Below are 21,128 nucleotides of genomic sequence, written 5' to 3'. Positions count from 1 at the left end.
ATGCGAGTAACAAAGGATAACAGCGCTTGGCCCTGGTGAGTACCCTGTAGATCTCTGACATCAAAGCCAAAAGATTATGTAAGACGCGTCGACCAAATGCAAGCTCTTTATCACTTTTTGTTGATGAGGCACAAGGAAGGTTCACTTGGGCTCTCAACGTTACCAGAGATGATGACATGAATCTTATCAGTCATCTTTATCGAAAGCGTCATTGCTGATGTGAGAAATCTGGTCGATTGTGTACTATAGTGGAAAAGGAAAGACATACGTGTCTCTCAACCTCCAGACTCACGATCACAACCTGGCATAAGCTTGGTAATTGGGGGTCTTCGTGAACGCCTCAGGGCTGGCGAGATAGGGATCGTGTTTCCACAACAATTTCTCCACCTCTCCGTGAGAATTGATCTCGAATCGGAACAAATGCCAGTCCTTGTACATGAACCCCCACATCCCTTTCTCACACATTTCTTCTTCCCGGTTTACCCTCCAGTAGAATGTATCGCCGTCATAAGGTAGGAGGTCGAAGTTTGTCTTACCTCGCTGCACACGAACATTCAGGCCGCCACCATTCACCGAGACTGAAAAGACGAAGTTGTGGATCGCGTTGTAGAAGTCGCCTTGGTATGCAGAAAGAGGTTTGGTGGGAGGAACATCGGTCTTGCCCTTCGATACGAGATTTTCGAGGACCTTGTAGTTATCCAGCGTGATGGTCCGAGCAAGCTTTGCAAGTTTGACGAAGTCCAGGCTAGGCGGCGGCCCGAGCAGCTTCGAAAGAACGAGCTGCGCGACGAAATCTGATGGATCCATCAGCGGTTGCGAGTTTGTGAAAGCCACGACTGCGCTCTCGGTGGAAGGCACAACAAAAAGTGCTCCCTGGTGTCCTAATGCGAGCCCTGAATGGTGATACACATCTGTACCTGCAAGGGTTTCACCGTATGGAGCGAGTCGCTTCATTCCCAGAGTGTAGTAGTAATTTGGGCTGGCAATACTAAGGTATCCAGGAAGTCTCGTGCGATACAAGCCCATGCAGTACGCTGCGTTTTCGATACCGGATCGTCCAGGGGGACCAAAGCCGACCTGTGCAGTGAACACCTCGCGCATGAGTGGGAAGATTGAACCTGGCGTAACATCGACGCCCTTGGTAGTCTGATGTTTGTACGCATGAAGGATTGCTTGCAGGAAGGTCATGTAGTCTTTTACAGAACTTCGAGCACCACCGCCTGCACCAGCGCCGTTCGCAAACAGGCCTGATGTGGCGTCGGGCTTCCGACTTGCTGTACCATCATCATGGGTACAATGAGTGTGCGCGACGTCATCGTCCAGATCTTGAAGATAGCTAAAGGAACTGCGACTCATGTTCAGAGGCCCAAATATGTTTTCTTGTATGTAGTCAAAGATAGAGGTGCCAGTTACTTCCTTGACAATGTCGCCAACAAGAGAATAATTCCACTGCGAATAGAGAAATTGTCCGTAAGGTTTGGCAGTCGGAAGGTACGTAGCTAGACCAGTGGTTTCACCCGCTTTCATGAGTGGTTCGTTATCTTGGAGGGTCAACAGGGAGTTTGCGGCTGTCAAACCAGTGCGCATGCACAACAAGTCTTTCAAGGTAGCCTTTATTCCCAGCTCGTCTTGTCGTAGGCGGAAAACTGGCAGGTACTCCCGAACAGGTTTATCCCATTGAAGTACACCTTCGTAAACAAGTTTGGCAACGGCTGCGACGGTGACCAGCTTAGTGAGAGAACAAAGGCTATGGATAGTATTGTCGGTACACGGCGCCGCGTCGTCAGCGTTTCGACGGCCGAAATGTGCAGTATGAATGGGCTTTCCTTGGTGTATGACGCCGAGTGAGAGCCCAGGTGTACCGGCTATGCGAACGATCTCGTCAATCTCTGGGCGCAGAGCCTCTAGCTGCTGCTTGATGTCGGCCATGGTGGCACCTTCAGACCTAGACGTCTTCGTGGTGGGTATAATTGACGTGTTTGATACTGATTGTCAAACCTCAAGGCGATCGGCGGAGGGACCTGAAAAGCCGAGGCAGTTGAGAGAGCATGCAAGTGGTGACGAATATTGTGACAACCACAGTAAACCTGACCTAAGCCCTGGTACTGTAAGTAACAAAACAGATCGAGTATAGAACACGCTAGCGACGCTGTGTAACATCGTGTTCATATATATGCAGGTGGCTAACAAGGATAGATGGCTTGGTGCGGGGTAGGGGATGGCGCACAGTTGCATTAGGGAAGTGCTGCGCCGCACCAATACATTACAACCAAGACCTACATCTCGCACGAAACACTTGGAATTGTTTGGGATGTCGCGTCCATCTCTAGGCATCGCCTGCATTCTAGGTCCACGGACTTCGCGCTGTTGTCACACAGACCAATCTTAGGGTTGTTCCTCGGCGATTCTCCACGTGCGAGGTCTCGACCTTCTGAGTCGAGATTCGGGACCGCTACATACAGTCAATCCAGGACGGCATCTGTAGATCAGAGTCTAGCAATCGAGCATGTATTCATCCACTCAAAGTGACGGCACCTATCAAGGTCCAGTCTTTCGTGCCTGGATCTCCCCGATTATTGCTATCATCTTTGGCTACGTGAGTCTATTCCGAGCTCCTAGTGGGCATACAATGTTTAGACATCTATCGAAATAGGAACTCACAAAAGACTACAATATAGTTTTCACTGCAATTTATTTACGACGTGTTTTTCCATCCGTTGGCGAAATGCCCAGGCCCATTCTTCGCCAAATTCTCTAAGCTGCCGAACTTCTACCACGCTCTAAAAGGTGATCGCCATATATGGATCTGGCAAAACCACCAAATTTACGGCAAGTACTCCTCCGCTCACCATAGAAACTGAACTAAGCGCACTTCAGGCGACAAAGTCCGAGTTCATCCCAACGAAGTCCTCTTTCTCGCACCACAAGCGCACAAAGATATCTATGGAGCCAAAGCAAATGTCGGCCGCGCCAAATCGTACAGAGCCTGGCAAACCTCAACAGAGGCCAATACAGCTTTGACTACCGATCCGCCAACCCATGCTCGTAAAAGGAAGATCTTGAACCAGGCGTTTACCGAGAAGTCGGTGAAGCATGCCGCAGACTTTGTGGTCGAACATACCGAAAGATGGATTGAACTGCTTGCAGACACTACGGATGCGCCTGGAAAGGATGGTTGGACCAGCTCGCGTAACATGTCGGACTGGAACGATTGGCTTGTGTTCGACATACTGGGCGACTTGTGCTTTGGTCGTTCATTTGACGTCAAAGAGCCAAAGCCCAATCCGATCCGCAAGATTCCCCATCTCATCATCCAGCACGTGCAGCTTTTCTACCCGGTAAAGCCATCTTCTCCACTGTTCACACTACGACAAACTAACTTCTCCAGATTCTGCAGTCCCCGTTCGTGGACTTTTTCATATGGGCAAAACCAAGGGGACTGGACTACCTCCTCAATATGATGGCCCCGCAGGAGATAAGGTCTTACTACGCGTTCATCAACAACAGCGTAACGAGTCGAATGCAGATGGAGCAAGAGAACAAGAACGAAGACACGGCTAGAAAGGACATGTTCCACTTTCTCTGCAAGGCCACGGACCCCGTCACGGGTGAGCATTACTCCGAGGACGCGCTGCAGGGCGAAGCCGCCATGCTTATCGTGGCGGGTTCCGACAGTACATCCTCGGTCCTTGCTGGGCTGTGGTTCTATCTATCCCGCAACGAGGCAGTGTACAAACGATTGGGAAACGAGATACGCAGCACGTTTCGGAACTCCGACGAGATCGTCAGCGGCCCAAAGCTGGCGTCGTGTGTGTACCTCCACGCATGCATAGACGAAGCGCTGCGTATCGCACCGGCGGGACCGAGTGAGTTCGCACGCGAGATACTCCCAGGCGGGGCCGTCATCGACGGCGAGTTTTTCCCCGCCGGTGTAGTCGTGGGATGCGCGCACTGGGCCATGGGACACAATGAACACGTATTCGGCGATCCAGGTCGCTTCCGTCCTGAACGCTACATTCCCTCTGACATTACAGGCGTCACTGCGGAAGACGTCAGCGCCATCAGATCGTACTATCACCCGTTCCTCATTGGGCCCTTCAACTGCGTCGGGAAGAATATTGCTATGACGGAAATGGCACTCGTTGTTGCGCGGACGCTCTTCCAGCTGGATTTGAGGGCTGTGGTCGGGGAGGATCTCGGGGCAGGGAGTGAGAGGCTGGGTTGGGGGAGGAGAGATAAGAAGCAGTATCAAATCTCTGATGCGTACATCACTGTGCATGAAGGGCCGATCTTGCAGTTCAGGAAGAGGGTAAGCTGAGTGAGCATAGGTGGTCGTCAGGTACTTTGCTTGATGCGAAATGTGTGTTCTCAATTGTCATTTTCAAATACTATACATTTACCTGCAGCGTACTAGTCGCGATCGCAGTCTGACTTGGGAATTGCGTCGTTGAAGGATTTGCCAAAGATAATAAGGTGTTTGTACGAATTTGGCATTTTTCAACGTGAGATCATCCAGATCCGGCCATAGATCTCTGGTATACAGTAGCCTTTTCCTTTTCACACTGGCACGGGAGGCTTCGCCCGGGTAATCGACGCAGCGATTAGCTCCCTCAGCGGCGTTGCTCCTTTTTGAGATCTCGGTGAAAACTCCATGCATCATGAACCATATTGCACATATCGGGTAATTGTGCCAGGGCTGGTTCTGGTGGAATGTTTGCAGACAAGTACGCACGCCTAGGAGCCCCTGATTGCTGGCTGGTCGACAGTGCCTGGCGTTTGGTTAGAGCAGGAGAATAGCTTGTTTTTTATGGCGACTTCTCAGCTTTATGGGGTACTGGAAGGATGGCGACCTGGCAACTGGGAAAGTTGAGGCGTGTCGCCGTTCTCCTGGACATTGTGACATCCAACAGAGTGCGAGAACCGTTCCAACATCCAACCAAACATGCCATTTCGGCGTAGTTCTTCCACGAGATCCGCGCTGCTGTCGAGGCTCCAGTGCTGTCGAGTGTTTATAGATCTTTTCGTTTTCTTGGTGCATCTTATCATCGTTGCAATCGGTCAAGGGTAAGCGTGGACAAGGTGTGCACCCTCGCATGGCGGGTGTGCAGCCTTGAACGCCCCAATTCGCTCCATTACCCAGCCCGATGTCCATTTTATGTTACCCTCCGGAAGCTGCTGGTGTCCGAAGCGTATATCATGCGACAGTCTGCAAGTGTCGCCGAAGTGCTCAAACTGCATACACCTCCTAGTCTCCAAGCATGCAGCTTTGCAAGACTCCAAAGATAGACCAGCGGGCCCGCCCGTGTATGTAATATCTTCTGACATATTGGACCAATCCTCGATCGGGGCTCGTAGTGAGGGTTCGATGTAGGAGAAGAGCTCTTCGAAAGTGAGGGGCTGCGAGGGACGATACCGTGCGGATTCCCAGTGCTGTATGGCAGTGAAGTCGTCTTCTTGTAGGGTCGAAAGAGAGATGACTGCTTCGCACCATTGTTTTCGTCCGAAGCGGATTGTGCTATGCTTCTCGCCGTTGAACATTGGCCAGTACCCGCGAAGAGGGATGCCAGCGTCTTTGAGCACTTGGGCAAGAATCTTGTCGCCACACCGCATCTTCTCGTCCCAGCCGCGGCACTCTTTCGAGATATCCTTCCCAAACAGATGAGTACCGGGGAAGTAATGATTTCTGGCGAACATTCTGCCGCGCGCCATTAGTTTACTCATTGCACCGCGCGAGAGTACAATGCCACTGCCTCCGTGGGCGAAAACAGGCTTCTTGGTACGAGGCCATACAGGAGATCCAAAATAATACGGCGTTGTGTGGTCAAAGTAGAGGAGGAACCGATACAGATTGTCCCAATTAAAGTATGTGTCTAGCTCGACAAAGACATACCATTGTGAGTCCGGCCTCAGGTGCGACGTGAGCTCCATCATGGGCAGGAGCATATACCTGTCCAACTTCCAGTGTTCAGGGTCTTGGGTTGTATTTGCGTCCTGCATCCTATCATAGACATTGAAGTCAGGATTGTGATATTTGTACTCTGGACGAAGACTGCCCAGAGCGTCTACGATATCGAAGCCATTGTACGCAGCTTTGCGGTCGGAGAAGAAGAGAAGATCGGGCTTGCAGCGCGCCAGATGATGCCAATGGGCAGGAAGCTTGGAAACTACGTCGGTGGCGCCGAGCTTCATGATGACGGTGAGACGTTGCATCCCACCGGCAACGAAGGGCGCACATTCTTGGCCAAAAGATACCTCGGGGGAAGGCGCATCGGAGGGCTCGGGCGGGCGATCGAGCAAGACGTCAAACCCTCGCTCGCGGTGGAGGAGGTTTGAGACTGGGACAAGCAGCAGGAAAATGCATGAGAAGATGGCAGTGCACAGCAGGCGCGTAAGCGTCAATCGCACCATGGTGCTGACACTCAGACATCGCTGGGAGAGCGGCCTCCTGAGAGGGAAAGCACGACTCGAAAACGCGAAAGGTGCCGCTAATCTGATGTGGGTTAGTAAACGATCCTGCGATCCTCCTCGCACGCAAATATCTGCGAGCCCGTCCCACTCCTTTCCTTCTCTTCACTTTGCTTCGCGCGGCTCGACGCCGTCTTCTGCGGAACGCGTGGTCGTGCCCACGGCGGCGCGACTTTCCGTGGCGGGTCCTCCGCTGCGACGACTAGCACGTCGCGCGCATCTGCCTGGTCGCGAACCTCGAGCCGCTTCCGCCGCGGCTGCCGTCCTACAACACGGACCACGAACACACCAGCGTGGCGACGCGGGCATGGTCAGCCCGAGCGCCCCCGGAATACGCTCACCTGGCATGCGATATCGTCGTGGCTAGGCCCGGCCCGGTCCGTCTGCGCGACGCCGGCGTGTTTCCACCACGGCTGCGATAGAGCTAAGGCGAGGGCTAGTCAAGCACAGTGTAGAGCCCCGCGCTTAGCGCCCTCGAGTCGGACCGCAAGGTGAACGTTATTCCAACTTACGCTATTGTACAACAGCACGACGCCGCATTGCCCTACGAACAGCGCTGGCCCCTACCACTCTGCGAACGCTATATCTCCCGGTGCGCGCGACACGCCCCGAACGAGCCCGTACAGCAGCCCACGACGACCAGAGACAGCTGGATCCAATTGGTCTTCTGCCTACAACCTCGTGGCACGGAATGCAGTGTTTCCAGGCAGTTGGCAGAGCTGGTGCAGGGGCAGCAACATGGCAGATATTTCTGGGTAACTCGTCTATGTCGGGCTGGAGCGAACAGGACGCTGCAATGGTGCAGAGGCTGTGCCTGGGAGTCGAACGACACGGAGGACTGAGATTTTGCGCCAGGACCTATAGGAGCTGGATGAGCCTGAGCGAGTAGGCCGGGCCTCTTCGAGTGTCTAGATGGTAATTGGAATGTTCATCATAGGCACTTGCGGTGGGTCGACACTGTCTACTGGCCCTTCGAATCTCGTGGCAAGGGAACAGATACTCGTAGATATAATTACTTTTCTGGCTGGGGGTGTCGGCATCCCAAACGCCGTTTTCTGGTTGTATATCTGTACGAGACGTCTTCTGTCGTTGACCACTTTCTGCTGCGTCCTCTGCCTCGCTCAATTTGCAGATTTGGCAGAAGAATGTCTTTGCTAAATGGAGAACGTCTTTGCCAAGTCCACCCTCGCGCTGTGAATCAGGCAACACTCCAATTCCTGTCATAAACATCACTATCACTGCACCGCGTCTTGACTGCGCCTCCCGTTTAGATCATGGGCCGGATAAATCTGCGTCCCGTAATGTGCGACAGCGGCTGTGCTGCATCGGTTGTCTGCCAAGCCAGTCAGACCAGCATGGGTACAGTCCGACGGAAGAAACTGCGGCCAAACCCAAGAAAATATCACTCCAAACACCGTAAGGATGGGCTGACGTGCCCCTATGCTCTCTACGAGTCCCCGCCGAAACAATACCGTACGCGCAAACCGCACCTTCTCTTTCTGAGCCAGATGCGCTGGGCAAGATAAACCGGGCCCCCTTACCGCACCAAACGCCGCGACGCGCGCTCCTTCCTTCATCGGCCATGGTCATTCACAATTACCACAAGGAAACGTTGACAGGGCCGGAATCTGGTGCTCGAACTGTTGTTTCCAACGCGATTCGACATCATAGACGCTCTCTCTGGGTCATATGCGTTAGCATCGCGTTGTTCAGCGCTAGGCATCTACTGGTCGAGCAAAACATACACTATCCACTGCAGCTTTACTTCAATCACCTTGCAGTCACCGGTGTGCTCGCACTGCGCCCGTACTGGAAATGGCAGGGTAGTCGGAAGCTGTCTCGCGAAAGAACGCAGCCTCCATGGCTCTTGACACGAGCTACAATACTTCTCACAGCGTCAATGTGCTTCACTGCTTTGTCGACAATATGCACCTTTCAAGCCGCTCTGCATGTCCAGAATCAGCCAACCTTGGTCATGATGATAGTAAGATCCTGCCCTAGGGTATACGTCACCGGGTACTAACATGACCCAGCCAATAGCTTTCTGCGCTGAAAGTCTATTTCTTCATATTGTCACCTCGGCGCCCCAAGATTACAATGAAATTCTTCGAATAAGCCTGCTTGCGGGAGCTGGTGCCGGACTCCTAGCTACGGATCATCGACTCTCTGTCCCCGGTCTGGTATCGTCAATCTTGGCTATGCTTTTTGCGGGAGTTGCCAGAGCCTTCTGGAAGATTGCCATCAGATGCAACCCTGATGATGTTGTTGCGAAGGATAAAGATCAGACTGGTCGATATGTAATCATTGGCGCGTCTGTAGGTGTTACCTGGGCGTTGGTCTTTTGGAAAGGCGAGCCGATTTTCACCCTCGACTTTAGCAACGTCCCGTTGTTCACCATCAATGCCTTGGCTTCCGCGCTGGCACTGGCACTGGGCAAGTCCATGTTACTTCCCATGGACGACGAATCAGTAGACAGTAATTTCCAGAATAGCGATGCTCCAGTGCACCACGTTTGGGACGCTTCGACTCTGCTGGTTCTTGCTGGAATCGTAGGGTGCTATTCGACGCTTTCGTATCGTCGCTCGTACACGAGTGCGTATCAATTTGTCTGCTTCTTGGTTGCAATAATATGCATTGAGAGTAGGGTTTACGTTGAAGCATTCAAGGATCGATCGCAGAGTGCTCGGACTTCCCACAGCACGTATGAGCTTTCTCCCTCTTCTTCAGAAGATGGTGAAAGCGTTGACCTCGCCAACGAAGACGGTCATTCTGGAAACCAGCCAATCTCGCGCACCAAGACTATCCGCAGAGTCATGCTTGGTATTGCGGTCTTCTCACTGTGGACGATGTATGGGATCTCCAACGCAAACGATCGGCGAGAGGATCGCAGCACCGTCCTCCTCGATCAAGATTACGAACCGCAACTGCCTGTGGAGATCGTTCTAAGCATGTATAAAGAGCCTATCTACGAGGTCGTCTCGCTTATCCACAATCTCCGCTCCATACCCTCTCTCTCCGACGCACATGTCACAATCTACATCAAAGACGCCTTCGCCGATAACGACTCCATCCAGCACCTCACGCGCGCCAACGACGTCATCACCCTTCCCAACATCGGCCGCGAGGGCGAGACCTACCTTAACCACATCCTCAACCGGTGGGACAGCCTCGCGCGTCAAACGATCTTCCTCCAGGCGGGCATTCACAACCCGCGCGAATTCTATAAGCACGTCCGCAACTACTACAGTAGTTCGCAGACTGGCTTCCTCAATTTAGGCTGGTCCGGCACTGTCTGCAACTGCGCAGACTGTGGCGACCGCCTCTTCTGGACCGATACTACACACGTCCTTGCCCAGCTGCACGCACAAATGTACAACGGCTCTACATCTGTCTGCGAAAGCGTTCTCCTCAGCTACAAAGGCCAGTTCGTAGTCTCCGCAGCACGTATCCGGGGTATCAGCAGGGACGTGTACAATACACTCTGGCAGGCCTTCATCGACGAGAACAGCTGGGCGCATCAACAGCCTTATCTCGAAGGCCGGCCGGACTCTATGTCCGCGCCAGATTTTGGCTACACAATGGAGAGGATGTGGAATCTGCTGTTCCAGTGCTCAAATCGGGAGGTTGCGTGGAAGTGTCCGAGTTTAGTGAGTGGGTGGCGCGTTGGCGGTGAGATTGCGGATTGTCAATGTTTTGACGATTGAAAAATCGATTGCAGAGCTTTTGAAATACATCATGGACGATTGATGAGTGTCAGACGGCGAGAGAGCCGACATTGACACCTTTTTCTGGCCTGGAAGATGTGGAATGGAGCACCGAGCTAGTTTCAGGCTGCTGTTATTGGCCTGAGATGACAGGAAATGCATAACACGGCGCGCCTGTCCTACGTCAGCGGCGACATCACGGTTGGGTACCCGTGCATGCGAACGGTGTTGGAAATCACATTCAAGATTCAGTGCGAGACTAACCTCTCGAGTGCCGTGAAGTCACATTCAGAATTGCTGTTTCGAGAACCTAGTCTAGCAAGCACAGTATAGATAGCGGTATTTGCCGCTCCATGCCACCAAGCAGAGGCAATTGCACGGCTTGGCAATTCCTTGGCAGTATGTAACATAGTTCATTTCTCGCGCGGATGGATGTGTAGAGACAAATGTGCAATTGTCAACTATTTATCGCGGGAAAATCGGACTGGAAAGGGGATGGTGTGGGTAGACAGAAACAAACTGTGCAGGACAGGTTCCACAGAAGGAGCTCTGAAATCCTGTTGTACCATTTGTGCCACTGTATAGGGCTGCGCTTATAAGAAGAGGAGGTCAATGCATCTATTTGTAATCGAGCTCGTCAGGATTTGGTTGTTGAGTGAACGATATACACACTTGTTATGGAACGTATACTCGAACATTTACAATATAAGGCTTATGGCGTGTGTTTGTCCTCATTTACATTCGAATATCATATCTTGCGGGCTCGCTAACAAGTATCTCCGCTGATTTGGGCGGCTTAAACGACCTTTGCATCGCAGGCCCTGGAATCTGTTCAGTCAGATTGGTACCCTTGATTGATCTTACTGAGACTGCCTCGAAAGTCATACTAGCAAGACTGTCTTGCCGAGTCTGGATTCATTCAGAGAGCTTGCTAGAGTGGCAACGCCCTCCCGCCGAGGCTGTTCTGCATGGGACCGCCCACTTGAGGGATTTCTTGACCTTGACGCGCTAGTTTGTAAAACGCTGTGTGCTGAGCTTTGTGTCGCCGACTCATCCTCCCAAGGGTTGCCACTGCCGCATTCTACAACCGAAATATCCTACTAAAATATTCTGGCTAAACTTTGCTAAATTTGATGGATTTTACTGACATCGTGAAGTTTTCCAATCAACACACGGTCATTCACCGCCACTAAAAGGCTACTGGGACTGCTTGATGAGAGCTGTGGTGCTAACATTGCTCCACCAGGTATTCACTGAGAATTACCAATTCTTATGAGATCACTTATCTTGGCTCCCCCTTTCCAGAGCGACTTCAATGATATCCTCTGCCTACATCTAAATCGCTAATAAAATTATATTACTAGAACAAGGCTGTGCGATCACCTCGCCGACTGTGTGCTAAGACCATTACGCAGCTGTTCGATCCTACAAAGACCAAGCTTACACCTCTGATACTAAGTCTCGCAACCCTTATGCAAGGTGCTCCGTGCTCTGGTTTTATCCTACCGACAATGTACCATTTACACAAACGTACAACCAAGCGAGCCTATACCTTGGCTTTGCTCAGTGGCTCAGTATTACGAATAAACATTAAGTAAGATCCCATGTCTATATTTTACCTAATGTATCGGGTCAGCATTCTCGCAACCGCCCTGCCAAAACTAGCAACTTGGCACTGTGATCCTACGTCTCACACAGGTACGTGTGCAGCACGATAGGCTGGGAAGCGATGGGAGGATCGGGATCTATGGCTCGTGCCGGCGGAGGTTGGAACTCCCCACAACGCCACGCAGATCTGCACTGGCCATAGCACACGTCTGGGGTTATTACAAGGGTCGTTCGTACGAAATGCTGAGAGTAAGAAATTGAGCTTCATGCTGAGAGCTTGGACCAATGTTTTGACGATGGGGTGCCCATTGTGGATAGTTTATACCTCAACAGGTCACCTTCGTCAAATCACTGCACTTTCCACAGTGATGACAGGGTTGCTGCCTAGCTCTCGCGAGCAACAAGCTAGAGAAAAAGGAACAGGGCGAACCGATGAATGTAAACCAAACCAACTCTGGATTTCAAGGGACGGGTGAGCCGGATAGACCCAGGTTACCCAGAGGAACATCCAAGAGACAGAGACTCGTACGAAATGCTGCGGAGAACAGCGCATTGGTACAGAACACTGGATATGTATCACGAAAATAATTTCTTCATAGCTCTGTTATGGTATGCCGTTAAACCTATCTTAGTCCAAAGCAAACTCAGTATCACATTTTCTTCGAAGCGTGTCTAGACAAGATGGAGCCCTGAGGCTGAGAAGCACCTCCATGTGCTGGACCATGAGATATTTCGAGCCAAGACAAATCGACGCTTGAACATTTTTTCATTCAGGAAACTGAGGGTCCTCCACGGTAATGTCCATGATCACATAGGCTGTATTCCCTGCGATTTTCCAGCTTGGACGACAAGCAGGGTTCTCGTAAGCGTTGTCCTCAATCCTTTGGGGCGACTCGGGGATGTGAGCGAAGCGCAGGTGCTACCAAGAAACCAATGCATGAGACCTAAGTTAGTCCATAATGGTCATAGCATTTGTAGTTCTTGTGAGATTCGTTCACTTCTGGCATCCAAGCATCGTGCGGACATATCAGTACCAGTTATAGTAATCCATGCGAGGCTCTTCAGGGAGCATGCATTTCTCGTACATCAAGGTCATCACGAGCTTCAACGTCGATCCTTCGAGGCACAGTTGAAGAAACCCATGCCAGTAATAGCTTCTGTGAATGTTATGATTTCGTTGAGGGAAACTCTCTATCATTAAAGAAGCAGACGAATATATCCATATAGATGTCACTTACAGCCTCTGCGGCTTTTGCGAGGTGTGGGCGAGGATGGCACATTTAGTAGGACTCTTGCGAGCATCGCCATGCATCAATCCTTCGGGCAAGACGTATGGATGCAGTCCACGAATTTTCTCTGTCGTCCGAGAAACCACTCGATCGATCCATGCCACGCATGGCGCCTGCGACGTATCGGCGAGGATGGCACGTACAGTAGCACCGTCCTAAGCATCACTACGAATCCTGTCGGGCGAATTGATCGACGCACTCCGCAAAGCACGTCTGATTTCCACGAAATCGAACGGACTCACCGCCTCCGATTCCTTCAGGAGAGGCCCACGGCGAGGTATAAAAGGGACGTGAGGCCCCTCAGAAAACATCATCGCAGCACAGCTTCGACATCACTTGACCAGCAAAGCCTTTTCACTCAACTTCCAACCAATCCTCCACCCAGCTCCAAAATGCAGCTCTCCATCCTCGCTATCATTGCCCCGCTCCTTGCTACGGTCCACGCCGGCTGCTACTCCGGCGGCGAGACTTGGGCGCCCGACCAGGTCCAAGCCAACAACGCACTCGACGGAGTGTGCAACGGGCTGTCCGGGGGCTTCGGCGGCAAGCAGACCAAGTACGCGTGCGTCAACGCCGGGACTGCGAACAAGCGCTTCGAGTTCTGGGTCACCAACACGGCGGGCAACAGTCTGAGCCTGAACAAGGGCGACTGCGTGTTGCGTCTGAGCAACGAGATTAACGGGTGCCAGAACGGCGGGGATACGACGACTGCCGGGTGGAACTTCAGGTGAGTTGCACTGAGAGGGGGATTCAAAGAAGTGACTAATACATTGACAGGGCCGACCCGAACGCCGGGCGCTGCTAGACAACTTTCCATCTGTCCAGTCGGTTGAGCGGTCTGGCTTCAATCTTTGCACCCTTCGCATATGCTACCCCGCGAGGGCTTTGCGATGTTGCCATGCTGGCTTGCTGAACCTGCTGAGAGAATGGAGTTTATGGTGCACATTATGGTATTAGAGGAGGGAAATTGGGTGAAGAGGGGATTCATTCTTTGATTCGTCGGAGGAGATGGTGGTGGTGAAGTAGACAAACTAGAAAAGCGGGAAATTACATCTTGTGATTTTCTACATCTTTGTGCACTGATTGTGAAATGAGCTGGTGCACACTGGCATTGATAGAGCTGACGATCTTGCCTCTGGCGAGCTACATGATGAGTGTAGCTACCTACGATGTTGAAATGACTGTCATTGTCCCTGTCTGTGTCGCTGTTCAGAAGCCTTGCCATAATTTTGACAAACTAAACTCGCCAACTACAATTAAGATGACAGTTTCGATGTGCCCCGTAAAAGACTCCGCTACAGTTTTTAGGTGGTCCAGTGCAGGAATGAAGAGTTCAAATACACGAGTGTCTGTAAGGCGTCCCTTCACTGGTCTGCACGCGAGTTGATTTCTCTCATGACCAATTAGCCAACGAAGATCGTGGCTCGGACTGGAGGCTCTATCTGCACTCCAAATTGTCTTGCGTTGATGGGATTCCGACTATTCGACCGGGTGACCCAAGGAAATGCTCAATCTCTATTCTGGATGGGGCGTAACTTTACACTCCACAGGGATTGCCACATATAAGGAACGATCTTACGAACGTTGACTGCGCTATCGAACTAACTCATTCGAGAGAAATTCTAAATTCTACCTCACGCAGACGCACAGGCGTGAACAGATATGAACCTGCTAGATCAATCTTCTGATTGCTGCCCTTGAACGTACTGTCTAAGCTCCGTACCTCGGATGCCTTGGATGATTACAGGCACGGGTGATATGAGGGAAAATTCGGCCTTAGGAACCGTGATTAACGCCAACATCTCTGTCCCTAAATGTTTTATGCTCGTATTGCTACTTCACATGAGCATTGTCATGATTAGAGCAAATACTCGAGCAAACAGGCAGACCAAACTCAGCGCCCGTGCTCCAGCTGTACCTTCTAATATATCGTTTAATACTAGGACTTATCGTTTCTTTAGCTCTCACGAAATAACGCTGACCTAGCAGATTCCGGTGTGCTAATCCATGGGCAGATGATCCGTAGACTGCGAACCAACACCGTTCTCAAATGGACACAGAGCGTGCTGGAAAGTGGCTAAATTCCGGCCTATGGACTACGCTGTAACGCATAGATACGTTCAGAATCTCATAGGCGTCTTATCCGATGAGAAACCCCACGAAACTCTCGATGTGCTCAACTGATTCGAGATCGATGTTGTTTCGGACGTGTTCTGCGGTGCGTCCACCTACACGCTTCAAAGCAACGACCAGAGCCTGAGTGAGATATACGATGCAACTCAAGAACATAAATATATGGAGGAGTGTGCTCAGTGAACTCGGAGCCTGACTTCCGCACGATGCAGTAGCATGCAAGACAATATACAAGTATCTTGATGATGTTGTGGGCAATTTTTCCCTGGAGAGGTCACAAATCCAGGAAGAACGGGCCCGCAAAGCTCAGTCACTCCCGGCCGTGCTCTTTTCCCAGGGCTCTCGGGAAGTCAAATTGAGAGACCAGATTATCTACATCATTGTTGGTGGGATGGATTTCGTGGCCATCAATTATCATATGGGCGCTTCACGAAATAGTCCGCCATCCCAACATCTTGCACGTGTTCCACACAGAGATCTCCAAAACACTAGGCTATAAGTACGCTCCCCCGCACAATGTGAGGGGCTCGAGTTCCTAAGCAGTGTCGTCCGAGAAACCATGCGTCTCCACACATCTGTCCGCATCAACACCCGGGCTGTACAGAAAGACACCTTGCTTCCCACAGGCGGTGGCTCGACAAGAATATCTACCGTAGGCATCCCAGCAGGCACGACGGTCATGATGGGTCTTGATAGCGCGAATCGTCGCACAGACATATACAGGCCGCGATCGTACCTGGGAACGTAAGGCGATTATGGAGATGGCGTTCGCGATGTGCAGGCTGTTACAGGAATTTAATTCGATTGAGCTAGTGAGAAAAGTTGACACAGGATTTATGCCTGGATGTGGAGGGTAGCCCGCCAGTGAAGACGGAAACGAAATTCAACACTAAGCCTGCAGGATTGGGGTGGCTGAGGTTCATCAAGTGAAGGCTATTCGCGGTCAGTGCTGGGCAAAGAGAGTTCGTTGGCGGAAACCGTACAAGTATGTGCCCCAGAGATGTACGATACATCGGTACGATACAGATTACTTCGAAAAGCGCATTGTGGAGTTGAGATAAGAATGTTTCAATCGTGCAGCATCCAGTAGGTGACGGGGAATTTCTTGACATTGCTCGAAAGTAAAGAATCCGTCGGTCAAGTCCGTGCAGACGGTATAATAAGACGATGAGATCACACCAGCTTCCAACTCTTGCTTATTTCTCATCTACGATATGTCCCCACTCATGGCTCTCTTGCCCGTTCGTGCCCCACATGATTCCTCTAAGCCACTCTTTCACCACAGCCGTGTACCGCCCACTCTGCCCATTCTCGCCCATCGGCACCTTGAAGTCCTTTCCCCGGAAATGGATATGGCCAACAGGGGCAACGAACCATGCTGTTCCTGCCGCAAATGCCTCGATCAGCCTCCCCTCCTCCACAGCCTCCACTACCTCCGCCATGCTGAACTTGCGCTCGACAACTTCCACAGCCTCAAGCCCCTCATATCCAATCGCAAAGCGCTCCCTCGCTAGCTCCAGCACCGATCGTCGCGTAACCCCATCCAGCACGATCCGCTCCGTCAAGCACGCAGTCACAATCTGCATCACGCCCTCCCTCGTCCGCCACACCACGAAGAAATTACTCGCCCCCGCCTCCGTCACGAAGCACTCCTCCCCAAACAGCCACAAAATCTGATGGTACCCTAGCGCGCGCGCCTCGCCCTGCGCCACCAGACTCGGCCCGTAGTTCGCGCCCACCTTCGCATACCCGAAGCCCCCCGGCCACGCGCGCACCATGTCGTCCTTGCTCGCGAGCAGCCGCATGCCGCCATCCAACGCATCCATCGGCGCGAAACACGTCAGTATGACGAAGAGCAGGGCTTCTGTCGGGCGCTGCACACCTAGCGCGGGATCGGATGCTATCATTGTGGGGCGGATGTAGAGGAACGAGCCAGGGCGGTCCTTCGGAAGCCATTTCGCGCCGTCCGTCGCGCACAGTCTCACAATTAGCTTGAGCAGCTCCTCAGGCGGAAAACCAGGTAGCGCGATCCGAGAAGTGGACATGAGCATGCGGGCGCAGTTGAGCTGCGGGCGGAAGAGGCGCAGTTTGCCGTCGTACCCGCGGTATAGCTTCATACCTTCGAAGCACTCGGTCGCATAGTGGAGACATGAGGCGGTCGGCATGAGGGAGAGGGGGCCGTAGGGTTGCAGCGTGGGGGCGTCCCAACCGGTTGAGGAGGTCCATCTGGCTTGAATCATGTGGTCGGTGCATACTTTCTGGGAGGCCATTTCTGGGGAGCCGAGAGCGGGGACGGGGCGGGGGGAGGTGGTGTATGTGGTCTGGAGGAGGGAGGCGTCGAGTTCGGCGAGGGGCGTTGGTGCGTCATGTTGGTGATTTGCGGAATGTACTTGTGTGGTGGAGTCGGACAGAGAAGCTGACTTTAGTTGCGACGGCGCTGTCTTCTGGAGGGCGTGTTTGATGCCTTGTGCGGTGAGATCGGATACATTGCCATTTTCCTCATGAGGCGTGACAGCGATGGAAGGCATTTTGGAGTCGATAAGACTGCTTCGAAAATGACTGTAGTGAAGTAATTCGAATGCAAACCGACGTCGGGAGTGACCGTGTGAAGAGGCAGGACGGAAACGAAACCTTTATACAATGGCCTTCAGAAAAGAGTCATACGGGTCGCACTACCGCTCTATACCCGATATAGCATTTAGAGTGATTAGTGTACCTCATGTTCATCCCCAGCTGCGAGCCATCCGTGCTATGGCGTAGTAAGAAAATCTTTTAAAGATCCCCAATGTAAAAGCGATTGTGCGTCCAATGGGAAGACCATCGTTCCCATATCTTGCTTGACACCCATTGATTGCGCAAGTGAGCGGTGACCTCATTACGAACGAATTGTACTGCAGAGAGAAGATAAGGTCGTGATCCCACAATATTGTTGTACCTGCAGTATGCGCCGTCGTGGGGATTCGCGTGCATGTACCTAGACTATCCATTTTGGGCCGGCAGTAGCCGAGCTCCAACCTATCAGCGTCTTGCCGAATAGCGGAGCCACAAACGACTCATCATCTTGAGCCGAGCAATGCTCTTCGCATTTCACAGCTTCGTGGGAGTTTCAAATCAGGGTCTGCGATATCGGAGGTCATGGTGATTTGATCATACAGGAATAGTCGGATCGAAGCAATTAGGGCCTGTTCGGTTCGAGTGTGATCGGGGATATCTCATTGGGACCATACACAGGTTAACCTCCTTCGTTGCCATCTCCCACGCAGCCACCTTGTATCCTGAATCCGCTCGCTGGCCGCTCTCTACCTGCTCGACTAGGGCTTGGAGGAGAGTCTCCACCATCTCTGGAGTCCATATGAACGATCGTCGTCGGCCGCCAGGCGTTCGAGATGGGCTCTGTGACCACTCAATAAAGTTGAACTGGGAATCCATTGGTGTAGATAACAACAATCGAATTTCTGATTACTGTAGCTTTACTACCTAAATCCAAAAGGAGCTACGGATCCGATCACACCGAACAGTTGCTTGATCGACCTACGTCAGACGGCGTCCGGATCCCTACTTAGCGCACCCTAAACTCTGCTGACGCGCGTTAATTAACTATACCCCATCCGTACGATCACACCTCCCGATCACACTGGAACCGAACAGGCCCTTATTAGTAACGGATGGCTCCATGTGATGCCAACTTTATAGCCGCAAACTTTCGGCAAGAGCAGAGCGGACGGCGGTGTTTGGTGCAATGTTGCGAAGCAGTGCGCATAGCAGGGCAGCCTTTCCGCCGTCTGGTCGCAGCCAACCTGGTAATCAGAAATCTAGTACCATATACTCCGCGTCCTATGGTGCGGTAAGGTTTCTTCGCCAGCTTTCTCCTTCTCTTTCGCCAAGTCGTATAGAAAGAAGTCTAGCAGGATGGCATTGACCTTTGCATTAGGTTGTATCTTGAGGATCTCCCGCCGGAGCAGCTCAATCGCCCATATACTGCAACCTGGGAACACTAAATAAGCTTTTGTCAGAGTAACATAAATGGAATTGCCCACCTCGTATTTGCACTTCCCACGAATGTCCGGATTCGATAATCTCACCACGACGGATGCGACCCTCCAACGGCGGACAATAAGAGATGAGGCCCAGCGAGTGCAGTATTTGCGGCACACGGTAGTCTGACCTGTCAGCTGTGATTCACCAATGCCAAGATTCCCGAGAGCATACCCGCAAACATCGTGATTTTGTCAATGTCGTTGAACTCGCCGTACCCCTCCCCCTCAAATGCGGCCCACAGATCCGCGACGAAAATCTGCGCCCGCTTCAAGAACCGCACCTTCTTCCGCTCATAGTTAGACTCGTCCTTGAAGCAAGAGAAGCGGTCAGCCAGTAAGTTGACCAGACCCGCTGCAGAACCTTTGGCATCTTGGATGAGTGTGACGACGCTGCCGTCGAAGTGGTCGTGTAGGACACGACCGGCTTCGCGCAGGCAGTGGACGCGTAGGTTGAACATGGGGATTTCTTCGTTGGTAGAGGAGCGGAACACGTGACGTAGAACGTCTTCTGTGCAGCGAACTCGTTGTGGGGCCGCCAACTCCTCCTCGTTAAGCTGGGGGCTTTGTCCTGGACCCGCAGCTTCCTCACTTTGCGCTTCTAGGGCATCGGACCATATATCTGAGTCGTCGTCGTGCTGGTCTTCGAGTATTCTCTCATCTGCAACTTCTATGCTGCCATCGTGGGAATTGGCCGTGACGTTGGCTTCGCTTGCAGCGGGTTGCTGTGGTGATTCAGGGTCTGGATATACGCCAGTATCAAATGATTCGTTTGGTAATCGAGGAGCTGGAGGGTCGGGATACACGCCTGTATTGAATGCCTCATTGGGGAGACGAGGAGCCTCAGGGTCTTTCCATGGGGCGGACTTTGTTACTCCTGATGCCGTGCCGGCGTTGCGTCTCACTTCTTGTTCGTCCTTCTCACCATCAAACCAAAATTCTGGGCTCGTGATTGGTATTCCCTCATCGAGAGCCCTCTGCAAAGCAGCCACAAGACTCCAGTACCCGGTCCACTTCCTGCCCTTATAGTCGACAGTGAACCGTTCCTCTTCGCCCCTCAAACTCCAGAAACTGAAGTTCAGCAGGTCCATGGTGAATATGAAATTTACAGTGGCCTCATCCTTTGCTTTTGGATGGAGTTCATGCTCAGACCATGATTTCGTGCTGTATTCCCGCTTTTGCATTTCTTCAGACACTGCAATTGCAGCCAACTTGGTATGTGCCATGCTGATGGCGACGTCGATGCTGTTGTCGCAGATGAACTGAGCATGTTCGAGGACCTTGGTGTCGGGAGGAGCGTTGGGATTTGCCCTTCCAAGGCCGAACTTCTGCCTCATCAATGCCAGGAGCTCATGATCGACATCGTCGTCTGACATTGCTGCTGCCTGACTGTTGTTGAGCTTGGTGGTGGATCTAGGTATAGCCAACAAAATTTGCCAAGTCTAGCTCTTACTTTGGGTCCTACTAAGATGTTTGAGTTGAAGCTTGAGTGCACTGTGTTGACCCACGAGGAGCAAGGCAGTACTAAAACTTTTGGCTACGTGCTGTGTTTGTTGGAAAGCGCCTGGCATGTGACCACAGCTTTCGATGCAGTGCAAGTTATTCCAGGCAGGACTGTCTTGCTATTTTCGAAAAGCAAGTGAAGGAGAGAAAAACGCGGGGGTAAGAGAAGAATGCGGGCAGTTTCGAGCGTGGATCCTCATTCACCGCTAACCCTTGTAGGGCTGATCCGCGGCGAGCGCGCCAAGAAATGCGGCTGCATCAGCGTTCTCACTTTTCCCAATTGGACCGCTGTTGTCCGTGCCCACTGACGTCCAACCCGAGGCGCTCTCTCGCCGTCGTGGACGTCTTCCTCCCCTTCTCCGGACCGCCGCACGCCCAGGCAACCTACAAAA

The 21,128-nt window shown here is 52.1% G+C and overlaps 9 protein-coding genes across 9 annotated transcripts; 4 read left to right on the top strand and 5 right to left on the bottom strand.

Annotated features, from left to right (window-relative positions):
- Positions 1-294: 294 nt before the first annotated feature.
- CC84DRAFT_1135220 (beta-lactamase/transpeptidase-like protein) lies at positions 295-2,092 on the bottom strand (the record flags this gene model as incomplete). Its single annotated transcript, XM_018176053.1, has 1 exon — positions 295-2,092. The coding sequence occupies exon 1, from the start codon at positions 1,927-1,929 to the stop codon at positions 295-297; it is 1,635 nt and encodes a 544-aa protein (XP_018042868.1). The 5' UTR covers positions 1,930-2,092.
- On the top strand, positions 2,090-4,362 carry CC84DRAFT_1192656 (cytochrome P450). Its single transcript, XM_018181256.1, has 4 exons — positions 2,090-2,596; positions 2,679-2,829; positions 2,878-3,338; positions 3,389-4,362. The coding sequence occupies exons 1-4, from the start codon at positions 2,507-2,509 to the stop codon at positions 4,316-4,318; spliced, it is 1,632 nt and encodes a 543-aa protein (XP_018042867.1). The 5' UTR covers positions 2,090-2,506; the 3' UTR covers positions 4,319-4,362.
- A 497-nt stretch (positions 4,363-4,859) lies between these two features.
- CC84DRAFT_124302 (uncharacterized protein) lies at positions 4,860-6,489 on the bottom strand. The gene has a single exon (XM_018184106.1). It carries the CDS (start codon positions 6,406-6,408, stop codon positions 5,059-5,061), a length of 1,350 nt encoding a protein of 449 aa, XP_018042866.1. The 5' UTR covers positions 6,409-6,489; the 3' UTR covers positions 4,860-5,058.
- A 1,949-nt stretch (positions 6,490-8,438) lies between these two features.
- Positions 8,439-10,323, top strand: CC84DRAFT_1254749 (uncharacterized protein; the record flags this gene model as incomplete). Its single annotated transcript, XM_018184486.1, has 2 exons — positions 8,439-8,449; positions 8,499-10,323. Coding segments are annotated over 2 exons (1,682 nt in total), but the record flags the coding sequence as incomplete, so codon positions are not given.
- A 2,892-nt stretch (positions 10,324-13,215) lies between these two features.
- On the top strand, positions 13,216-13,871 carry CC84DRAFT_1201479 (uncharacterized protein; the record flags this gene model as incomplete). Its single annotated transcript, XM_018181723.1, has 2 exons — positions 13,216-13,793; positions 13,844-13,871. The coding sequence occupies exons 1-2, from the start codon at positions 13,459-13,461 to the stop codon at positions 13,869-13,871; spliced, it is 363 nt and encodes a 120-aa protein (XP_018042864.1). The 5' UTR covers positions 13,216-13,458.
- An 886-nt stretch (positions 13,872-14,757) lies between these two features.
- Positions 14,758-15,154, top strand: CC84DRAFT_124282 (uncharacterized protein). Its single transcript, XM_018184095.1, has one exon. It carries the CDS (start codon positions 14,795-14,797, stop codon positions 15,050-15,052), a length of 258 nt encoding a protein of 85 aa, XP_018042863.1. The 5' UTR covers positions 14,758-14,794; the 3' UTR covers positions 15,053-15,154.
- Positions 15,155-16,046: 892 nt separating this feature from the next.
- On the bottom strand, positions 16,047-18,128 carry CC84DRAFT_1159796 (branched-chain amino acid aminotransferase II). Its single transcript, XM_018177333.1, has 2 exons — positions 16,183-18,128; positions 16,047-16,132 (listed from the first exon to the last, which is right to left on the bottom strand). The coding sequence occupies exon 1, from the start codon at positions 17,725-17,727 to the stop codon at positions 16,396-16,398; it is 1,332 nt and encodes a 443-aa protein (XP_018042862.1). The 5' UTR covers positions 17,728-18,128; the 3' UTR covers positions 16,047-16,132; positions 16,183-16,395.
- A 138-nt stretch (positions 18,129-18,266) lies between these two features.
- On the bottom strand, positions 18,267-18,819 carry CC84DRAFT_124247 (uncharacterized protein). Its single transcript, XM_018184085.1, has one exon. The coding sequence runs from the start codon at positions 18,626-18,628 to the stop codon at positions 18,347-18,349; it is 282 nt and encodes a 93-aa protein (XP_018042861.1). The 5' UTR covers positions 18,629-18,819; the 3' UTR covers positions 18,267-18,346.
- On the bottom strand, positions 18,649-20,714 carry CC84DRAFT_124261 (uncharacterized protein). The gene is made up of 3 exons (XM_018184088.1): positions 19,409-20,714; positions 19,237-19,359; positions 18,649-19,184 (listed from the first exon to the last, which is right to left on the bottom strand). Exons 1-3 carry the CDS (start codon positions 20,607-20,609, stop codon positions 19,012-19,014), a joined length of 1,497 nt encoding a protein of 498 aa, XP_018042860.1. The 5' UTR covers positions 20,610-20,714; the 3' UTR covers positions 18,649-19,011.
- Between the last annotated feature and the right edge of the window lie 414 nt (positions 20,715-21,128).

The sequence above is a fragment of the Paraphaeosphaeria sporulosa genome (assembly GCF_001642045.1).
Source record: "Paraphaeosphaeria sporulosa strain AP3s5-JAC2a unplaced genomic scaffold CC84scaffold_1, whole genome shotgun sequence".
NCBI lineage: Eukaryota > Fungi > Ascomycota > Dothideomycetes > Pleosporales > Didymosphaeriaceae > Paraphaeosphaeria > Paraphaeosphaeria sporulosa.
Note: the sequence above shows the minus strand (reverse complement) of the source record. Positions and strands in the feature narration are given on the sequence as shown.